General features: G+C 45.6%; 1 protein-coding gene across 1 annotated transcript in view; it reads right to left on the reverse strand.

Annotated features, from left to right (window-relative positions):
* Positions 1-639: 639 nt before the first annotated feature.
* Positions 640-10,867, reverse strand: part of LOC108796995 (putative RRN3-like protein RRN3P2) — a 116,834-nt gene continuing 106,606 nt past the window's right edge. Inside the window, exon 4 of the mRNA XM_018568563.1 lies at positions 640-825. Within this exon, the coding sequence (XP_018424065.1) occupies positions 640-825 (186 nt within the window). The remainder of the gene's footprint in view (positions 826-10,867) is intronic.

The following is a 10,867-nucleotide window of genomic DNA, read 5'->3' on the forward strand; positions in this document are numbered from 1 at the left end:
CAGGAGGAGCGTTGTGGTGCCATTAATTTTAATGTATCCCAAATGCACCTCCCGTTCACAATGCGATTGCCCACACTGGAACGTGCAGTACTGTAATGCCCTGCGTTCCAGTGCAGTACAGTTTGTAGTGCTGTACTTGTGTATTTTATTTTAAATAAATGACATTCATTTTTTTTATTTTATCCGATCAAAGTTAATTGGCTAACTAATCGATTATGAAAATAATCGTTAGCTGCAGCACTAATTCATACAAACATTCTTCAACATTCTAAATACAAATTACCACCAAGTAATATCCCCTTGTAACCCCATTCTTTTGTTTTGCTCAGGTAAAGCAAGTTATCAACTTAACATATTTAACAAAATGTCTAAAAATGTGTTACTTTGTGATATAGCTAGTGTCATGTTTTCCTCAGTTTTACAAGTAAATTATATAGCTTAAAGAAGGAATCTAAGGCTTCCCAAAAGTTTGTATCTTTTATAACTTAAGTTATCCAATAAAGGAAACTCCAAACTTTATGGAGGTACATTTTTGGAAAAGTTACTACAGGCAAAACTAGAAGCCAGCAAGGTTCATTTAGCCAATACAAGTTTATCATTATATGGTATATGTTTATGAACATTCTGCCTATAGCTGCATTAGATAGTTAGACATTGACAAACATAAAAACTTGCATAAAAAAAATTAGCCTTACATGGTAGAAAATGCGAGACAATCATATTCATGCAAGATCTTAGATATACAGTCTGAGCTGACACAAGATTGCCCAAAAAAGACAGAAATTCTTCCACAACTTCTTTGCTTCGGTTTAGCCAAGGGAGTTTCTAAAAAAAAAAAAAAGACAAGTTAGCAAAAACATTAAAAAGGAGGGAAAGCACTTAAAATGATATTAAAGTCAAAATGTTTTTAAACAATTTCAAATGCTGTTTAGGGTCAATCTATTTATTTAGGAATAGACATACAAAAATAGAAAAAAAAAAAAGCATGAAACAAGACATAGGGGATATGGACTATCAAGTACAAGCCAAGTATGCACAGACATTAATAATTTGGAAATACAGGAACTATTCCATAGTTACATAGTTAGTCAGGTTGAAAAAAGACACAAGTCCCTGCTTTGGTCACCAGCCCCGAGCGGCACGATGCCGCTCCGCTGGCTCTCCCTGAATGTGCAGGGCGTTAACTCCCCCCAGAAACGAACGAAAGCCTTTCGCTACCTCCGCAGCCACCATATTGACATGGCCTGCTTTCAAGAAACGCATTTCTCGACCTCAAGTGCCCCCAAATATATTGATGCTTTCTTCCCATCCGTATATCAAGCCAATGCCTCCACGAAAACACACGGTGTCCTCATAGCTTTCCGTAAAACAGCGAACTTTGTTTGCACTAAGCAGATAGCAGACCCAGAGGGACGGTACCTTCTCTTGACGGGCAGACTTAATGATACTGACATCACGGTTCTCACCTATTATGCGCCTAATACAAACCCAATTCCTTTTCTCACTCACCTCTGCTCATTGAGCATGCAAAAGGTACTCTTTTCCTATGTGGGGACTCCAACCTGATTCTCCGTGCCCAACTAGATAAATACCCCCCAGGTCCCACTGCACAATTCCCCCACAGCCAATGCTTTCAACAATTGCTCCTCCAGCATAACCTAGTGGACGTGTGGCGAGATCGCCACCCCATGGGAAGAGACTACACCTTCTATTCTAACCCCCATCGCTCCCACTCTCGTATCGATCATGCCTTTCTCCAACGGCGCTCCCTCTCTCTAGCCTCCTCCTCTCACATTCTCCTTATACCCTGGTCGGATCATGATGCAGTGCTCGTAGTGTGCTCCTCCGTCCTAAGCATGCCCCCCTGGTCCTTAAATGAATCGCTGTTCTCGCTATCCTATACTCACGGAAATCCGCATGCGTACCATTGACTACTTTCAGCTCAACGCGGGGTCGGTCCCCTCTGAATCGCTAGTCTGGGAAGCCTATAAGTCGGTCATACGTGGCCACCTGATTCAAATAGCATCTAAACGAAAGAGGGTTCGCAACCAGCGCATTCAGAGTCTCGAGACGGAACTGGACCAGAGGTCTCGGGCCTTTAAGTCCAACCCCACGACCACTAACCGCACATTACTGGCGTCGACACGGGCTGCGCTTGACCTCTGCCTCACGGATAGGGCCGAACGTTCCCTGCGTTGGACGAAACAGAAATTCTACGCGAAGGGCAACAAACCCGACTCTATGCTAGCCAAACGCCTGCGGACGTTTGATAGTGTCCCAACCCCAATCTCCCTCCGCACCAGGCTGGCCACCTGCACTAGTGACCCCACAAAAATCCTATCTGAATTCCACCACCATCTCTCCAAGATTTACTCGACCCCTTCCGCCTCCTCACTCGATACTATCCGCAAATTTCTCTCCCGAATTACCCTTCCAGATATCCCACAAGCCGGTAGGTACCTCATGGAGTCGGAAATCTCTGCCATCGAAGTCCAACAAGCCATTAAGGCCTTCAAAACGGGTAAATGTCCGGGCCCGGATGGATTCCCCGTCCTTTTCTATAAAAAACTATCTGAAGATTTATCCCCCCACTTGGCCTCCCTCTTTAATGGTCTCCCGAAGGGCGACTCCATGTCCCCACACATGCTCACAGCGAACGTTGTAATGATACCTAAGCCAGATAGAGATCCCCAACTATAAAAAACTATATGAAGATTTATCCGCCCCCTTGGCCTCCCTCTTTAATGGTCTCCCGAAGGGCGACTCCATGTCCCCACACATGCTCACAGCGAACGTTGTAATGATACCTAAGCCAGATAGAGATCCCCACTCCTGGACCAATTATCGCCCTATTTCCTTAATAAATGTAGACGTTAAGAGCTTTCTAACATTCTCACCTCCCGCTGTAACCAATTTTTAGGGTCCCTAATCAAAAAAGATCAGGTCGGCTTCATGCCATCCAGACAGGCCGGGGACGGGGTCCGGAGGGCCCTACACCTGATGCATTTAGCCAAATTACGCTCCAGAGAAATGATGTTGCTGTCCTTGGACATTTCCAAGGCCTTCGACATGCTCCCTTGGCCGTATCTCTTTGAGGTTCTCCGCCACTGGGGCTTTGGCTCCCACTTTATATCCTGGGTCCCAGCCCTGTATGCCTCGCCCCAGGCCAAGCTTAAGTACTGTGGCTTTGAATCGTCTCTTTTCCCGATAGTGCGCGGCACTCGCCAAGGTTGCCCCCTGTCACCCATCCTTTTTGCCCTTGCCCTCGAACCCTTGGCGGAATACATCAGATCCAACCCCGATATTCAGGGCCTCACCACAAAATATCCCTCTTCGCTGATGATGTCCTCCTGTCTTTGACTAACCCCCTCCTTTCCCTCCCGAACCTCCTTAAAGCACTCTCAGACTTCGCACTCATCTCAGACTTACGGGTCAACCAATCCAAATCCCAAGCTCTTGATGTCTCCTTGACGTCTGCAACACTAGCCGCACTCAAGCTCTCCTTCCCGATCACCTGGGCCCCCTCCCTTAAATACCTGGGCATCCGCCTGACCCTGACCTATAACACCCTATACGAGGCCAACATTCCCCCCCCCCTCCTGAAATCCCTCACTCATTTGCTGGTCTCCTGGCAGAGATTTCCCATCTTCTGGATAGGGAGGATCCATGCAGTGAAGATGACCTTCCTGCCTAAGTTGCTTTACGTGTTCCGGGCCCTGCCGATCCCCATTCCTGGCCATATTTTTCGCATTCTCCAACGCAGGATACTCGCATTCATCTGGGGCAACTCCCGTCCCCGCAACCACCAAAAACTGCTATATCGCCCCAAACTCTGTGGAGGTCTTGCAGTCCCTAATCTTCGAGCGTACTATACGGCTGCCACCATTGATCCCTTAGCCCTTTTACATTCAACAACCAAACTCCCACTATGGGCATGTTTAGACATGGTGGACTGTCATCCCCTGCCCCTGCTATGGCTTTCCCAGACTGACCGCCCCACTAATCTTAGCCCAATCCTTAGACACTCCCTGAAGGTTTGGGACAGAGTTCGGTACTCCGGCAATCTGATGTCACCTCACCTCCCTTTACTACCCTGGCTCAACTCTCCATTATTCCCACCTGGTGCCAACGACCCTCACTCGTAACGACCTGACCACTGTACACTCCCTCATCTCGCTCTCCGGTGTGAAATAGTTCTAGCAGCTCCGTACCAATAGATCCATCCCACTCCGGGAATGGTTGCGCTACACCCAAATAAGCCACTTAATTAATTCGCTCCTGAAAAACACATCAGCTCCATCGAGAATGATCCTATTTGAGCACTGCTGCAACTCAGATCCGCACGCCCCAGGTGTCATCTCTTTGATCTACTCTTCTGTAGTATCCTCCACTTCTACCACCCTTGCCCCTTATCAGCGTCAGTGGCATGAGGACTTGGGCAGATCCCTAACCCTTGAGGACTGGCAGCATACCTGGTCAGCAATAGCTTGTTGCTCCCGCAACGTACTCGCACTCGAGAACTCCTACAAAGTGATGTACCGTTGGTATTACACGCCTGGCGAAATACATTCCCTCCTACTCTCTGCACTGCTTTCAGGGCTGTGGCGCGTCGGGTACCATGATCCACATTTGGTGGACATGCAACCGGGCGGCAAGCCTCTGGAATCGGGTCTACTATTTACTCAACTCTCTTTTCCAACTCACCCTAACAAAGGAACCTTGCGAGGCATTGTTACTACAGCCAATTCCACAGTTGACGCGTTACCAGAAACACCTTGTGTCCCACATCTTTGTCGCCACCAAAATGACAATCGCCAGAGCATGGAAAACTCCGACCCTGAGCTTCAGGGGAGTTAAAAATCGCCTGGATGTCCAATTCAGGGGCTCGGATGCTTTCACCATAGAGTGCAGAGAGGACGCGGGAGACTGAGGTGCTGCCCGACCATGCCACCCAATTAGTGGAGGATATATGGCACTGGGGATGATAGGGCTGGGGGTCGCCGGGGAGCGGGACTGCAATCTTTACTTTCATTTCTGCTCTTTCTACGTTTCTTTTTGCTTTAGGTTTGTGAGTCAGTGTTTGTCTCTGTCTGCCTAGTATGTGATGAAGGGGAGTGACCGTGTTCGGGCTGGTCTCCCATTTAGTGGGGCTGTACCCGACCACCCGCCCCAACTTAGTGTTCCCTTCTTATTTTGTTGTGTGTGTTATGTTGGTTTCTTTTTGTTCACCATAAAATGCCTTAAGGGCGGGGACAAATATAATTACCTGAACCGATCTTACAACCTGTTATCGAGTTTTATACTATATGCCTCACTGTTTGTTATTTACACATTTTGTGAGACCATGTGGCCTCCGCATGTTCTCTCTTTCAATGTACCCCACCCTTTTTGTCCAAAAATAAAGAATTTAAAAAAATAAAAAAAAAAAATCGCCTGGATGATATATTGGTAAACGAGAAACTGACGGCGGTTCTGTCCGACACTCACAATCACTTCCTACTGATTTGGCAACCTTGGATCGATTACTCTAAACCACCATCCTTTGATCCACAGCTTCTATCCATTACAGAGGCTCTGTACTTCCCGTCTCCCCTTGGACTCCCTTCCCAGCGTACCACCCTCCCCTGTCCTACTCCCCTTTTGTTCTTTCCCACACCCGGTCCTCCCCTCCTTCTCCATTTCCATGTCCTCTTCCTTTAACCCCCCTATTACTATCCCTATACTGATCTGTGCTGTTTGACGTCCTCCGTCTTATCTGAACCAGATGTCCCGGTGTAGTGGGCCGTAAACCTCATTGACCTCGGCTCCACGATACCCAGACACCGGACCTGATAAGTTCCCCCTATGATGCTCCTTTCCATGGTATTTTGGGTCTTACTCACTAAAACGTAACAGCAATGCCCCCTTCATAGCGGTACTCCCAAATTGTTATTTGGCACTTGTTCCACTGCTTCTGTAATACATTCTGCAGGGCTCTGCACAATGTTGTGGCTGTATGTTTTCCGTTTATGTTCCATTTTGCAGGGCTTGTATGCCCTACTTCTGTTATTGTTGTAACCTTTTATGCGAAAGAAACCTGACAAAAACCAAATAAAACCTTTGTGAAAGAAAAAAGACACAAGTCCATCGAGTTCAACCTATAGAGATACGTAGGGGGAAAAAAGAGAAGGCTAGGCTCACAGCTACTCCCTGTTGATCCAGAGGAAGGCAAAAAAACCCTATAAAGCATGGTTCAATTTGCTCCAGCAGGGGAAAAAAATCCTTCCTGATCCCATAAGGCAATCTGATATTCCCTGGATCAACAATCTCTGATGCTTAATATACCTATAAGAACTCAATATCCAGTAATATTCTGTGCATTTAAAACCTCTTTTCCTACAGCCGCAAAGAGTGCCCCCTTGTCCTTTGCAGTGACCTTAACGTGAATAATTTGGCACTGAGCTCTTTATATGGACCATTTATGTATTTATACATTGTGATCATGCCCCCCGCCCCCCCCTTAATCGCCTCTTTTCCAGAGAGAACAAATTCAATAATCAATTCTCAGTTAATCTTTCCATATAGCTGAGCTCCTCCATGCCTCTTATGAGTTTAGTCGCCCTTCGCTGCACCTTCTCCAGTTCCACAACATATTTTTGTGAACTGGTGCCCAAAACGGAACTGCATATTCCAGATGAGGTCTTACTAATGCTTTGTACAGGGTCAGGATGATGTCTCTATCTCTGGAGTCTATACCTCTTTTAATACAAGAAAGTATTTTGCTTGCTTTAGAAACTGCGGCTTGACATTGCATGTTATTGAGTCTATGGTCTACCAGTAAACCCAGATCTTTCTCCACCATTGACTCCCCCAAACATACTCCCCCTAGAGTGTATGACGCATGCATGTTTTTAGTCCCCAAGTGCATAACTTTACATTTATCAACATTAAACCTCATTTGCCAAATAGATGCCCAATCACACAGTGCATTCAGATCTGCTTTTAGGTTGGAGACATCCTGTAAGGACTGTGTTCCACTACATAACTTGGTGTCAGATAACAATGCCCATCAGGTCCCTGATGGGCGGTCTTCAGAAGGCTGAAAAGCCAATATGCAATATGATGAAGATCCGGCACATGGCTAATATATATATTAAAGTAGTTGAAAGAGAATTCTAGAAAGGGGAGAGAGGGGACAGACGGAAAGGATTGGGAAAAAGAAGAAGAAAGGAGGACAGGGTAGCAATGGTCCACTTAATACCAGAAAAACATCTCCTAAAATTTTCTAAATAGAGACATATAATAAATGTAATAGAAATCTGCACTTCTGGATTTAAATCCCCCAAAAAGTTTGAAAGCTGCTACACAAAGACCCAAAGGTCCTTCAAAATCTTATATCACACTGCACAGCGCTAAAAAAAACTGACATTGGGAATAGCATGAACAAGCAGAACAAAATATATCAATAAATGGATAAATAGTGAAACTCTCCTGAACAGTATCAAAAAGAGCGAGATTACGTGTCAAAATCTTAATTAATACAGAGTGCCACATCAATCAATATATAGGACTGATCATATAAATAGGAAAAAATATATATATCCAGACGACATTCCAAGAGTGCAAATAATGTAACAAGTTTTTCAAAGTGAAAAAGAACAACTTTCTCCAAGTTCATAGTGCATACATTTTTGTTGAAGAACTCTCTCCAAGTTCATAGTGCATACATTTTTGATGTATGCACTATGAACTTTGAGAGAGTTCTTCTTTTCACTTTGAAAAACTTTACATTATTTGCACTCTTGGACTGTCGTCTGGATATATAAATGTTTTCCTATTTATATGATCAGTCCTATATATTAATTGATGTTGCAGTATTAATTATTTTTTTGACACTTAGGGGTTGATTTACTAACCTTATAAACACACCATGAACGTGTATACAGCTCTGTAGTGTGTTCCCTCCCAGCATGATCTATGGGAGGAATCGAAACACCTTTGTAGTGTGTACACACCCAGCAGGTGTGTTGTGCAAAGCCCTGCAATGAATTGCAAGGTAATGTGGTGTAAATTAGCTCTATGTTATGTTGCTTGCGTTGATGAATGCAGGAATGTAAATGCATTAGCTAACCATTTTTGTCTAAACTGTGAAGCAGAATTATATATGCATCATGTGCATGATTTTTCCATATATGGAATTAGTGGAAATATGCTTTTAGAGACTTTTTGGTTGATAAATACGTTTTGCTGTGTGAAAATCACACACACCTGGTGCGTGCGTGTGTTTAGGTTAGTAAATCACCCCCTTAATCTCTCTATTTTTGATACTGTTTAGGAGAGTTTCACTATTTATTCATTCATTTATATATTTTGCAAAATTTTGTTCTGCTAGTTCATGCTATTCCCAATATGAGTTTTTTTTTAGCGCTGTGCAGTTGGATATAAGAGACATATAATACACTTTAACTTCCAAAAATAGCTAGGCCACAAGGCGACCAACTAACCACTCAGGAGCTGAGCATTTGTTTAAATTGTATAGAGTTCCTAAAAACCAACTAGCCAGACCTGTGTTGGTCAACTGCCACCAGATGCTCCAAAGTGTAAATTTAATTCATTATCAGGGCCCAAGTCGTGAGCTTTGGGGGATGGTTGGTCTTCCAGTGTCACAAAATGGCGACTCTGGCTGCCAACAAACAGTGGTACAGGATTCCCTTCTTGAGAGGAGAGGGACCTAGGGATCATGGAGAGGGACCTAGGGATCATGGAGAGGGACGTAGGGATCATGGAGAGGAGGGCCGCCTTGGGAGAGAGAAGTATATCAGAAATGCTCATCCTGTGATCGCAGGCAAAGACTGAGGTCCAAAACCCGGTGATAATAAGACAGCTCTACCATAAGTGAAGAAAAGATCCCACTTCCCCAGAGCATCTCCAGCAGCAATCAGATTCAAAAGGGTACATCTTGTGCAAATCCTCTGGCGTACGATACGAAAGGGATACTATCTTAGAACGCTTTTCCTGAATATATAAAAATAATACGAACAGCGGTCTCGGATTGGGCCAGGGGAATAGGATGCTGTAGCTCTACCTCGCCTGCAGCCCTGGGAGACAGGAGGAGTGCCTGCACTTGTGGAACCAAAAAACAAACGTGAGGGCGCAAGGCTAGAGGGACTATGAAGCTGATTGAAACAAAGTGAGGGAAGCAAGAGGAGATGGATCACTTACTTTTAAGTGGGTCTCGGGACCGGATGGATGTGGAACAGTGGAGGAAATCTCATCTCACAGCCCGAGTTCCTCCACCCGCAGCTGCAGCCCAGCCTGACGTCAGTCCTCACATCACTGGCACTTTACATTGCTTCAGCGGGGATACGGACACACTGTGTGTGCCATCACCTGCACTCCTGTCCACCCCTCTCTTCTCATTTCCCTGTGATGAGCTACCCAAGGCAACACACTAGCCTTCACTGATTGCACACGTTGGACTCCACAATTTCCTCCACTGTTCCACATCCATCCGGTTCCGAGACCCACTTAAAAGTAAGTGATCCATCTCCTCTTGCTTCCCTCACTTTGTTTCAATCAGCTTCATAGTCCCTCTAGCCTTGCGCCCTCACGTTCCCTGAATATATGAGGACATAGACAGCTTACGAGTCAGGACATAACATTTTCTCCAATCGTCTTCAGAGCAAGAACCACCCAAAAGATCTTCCCACTTTGATTTGAATGGAGGATGACCCCCCTTCTCCCCCATAGTAGCCCATAGAGAGGAAACTGTATGCGGGGGGAATGTCAGTAGAGGATTCAAATGCTGTTTAAATTACCTACAACGGATGATGCCCTTTGATGTTTAAGTTTCAATTTCCTGCAGAATCAAATGGTCCCCTGAGCACTGCCTCTGATGTATAGTTTCACGGTGGCTCCTTTCCCTTGCAGGGTTCTAAGGAGACACCCTTGTGTATGCTAGTAAGCTGTATGCATCTCCAATAACACAGCAATGGAAGGCTGTGTTTGACCTACGCGCCCCGCGTTACACGCGCCCCTGACCTACGCGCCCCGCGTTACACGCGCCCCTGACCTACGCGCCCCTGACCTACGCGCCCCTGACCTACGCGCCCCCCTGACCTACGCACCCCGCGTTACACGCACCCCTGACCTACGCACCCCTGACCTCCGCACTTGGCGTTACAACTGAGCTCCACTCTCTGCGTCACATTACTGACCTCTGTGTCACATTACTGACCTCTGCACTCTGCGTTACATTATTGGTGGTATTATTCTGTATTGCTGTATAATGTATTGCGGAGATTTGTAGTCTTCTATAGTTGGTGGTATTCTGCATTGCTGTATAATGTATTGCTGAGATTTGTAGTCCTCTATAGTTGGTGGTATTCTGCATTGCTGTATAATGTATTGCTGAGATTTGTAGTCCTCCATAGTTGGTGGTATTCTGCATTACTGAAATTTCTAGTCCTCTATAGCTGGTGGTATTCTGCATTGCTGTATAATGTATAGCTGAGATTTGTAGTCCATTTATAGTTGACAGGAGTCAGCACCAGTACCAGGGTCACAGCAATTGCTCTTACTCACAGCAGTGATGAGGGATCCCTCCGCCACAGTGTGCTGTACTTTTCCTTGACCCATAAAATGTCTCCACTATGTCACTTCCCGGTGCGCATGCACATAAAGAAAGGGCGTCAGGAAAGATGCTGATTCAGATTACATAGCCACAACGGAAGTGACAATGTCAAGAAGTGGTGATCTATACCAGGCCTTCTTATACTTTCTCCACTCGTGACCCCTTTTTGGCCGAGGAAATTTTTAAGGGACCCCAACATCAGTCGGTGTCTCCCCCCTCCCTAGCGTAAGTTGGTGTCTCCCACCCCCCCCCCCG

Source organism: Nanorana parkeri, unplaced genomic scaffold, assembly GCF_000935625.1.
Source record: "Nanorana parkeri isolate BGI_ZX_2015 unplaced genomic scaffold, ASM93562v1 scaffold1208, whole genome shotgun sequence".
Taxonomy (NCBI): Eukaryota; Metazoa; Chordata; class Amphibia; order Anura; family Dicroglossidae; genus Nanorana; species Nanorana parkeri.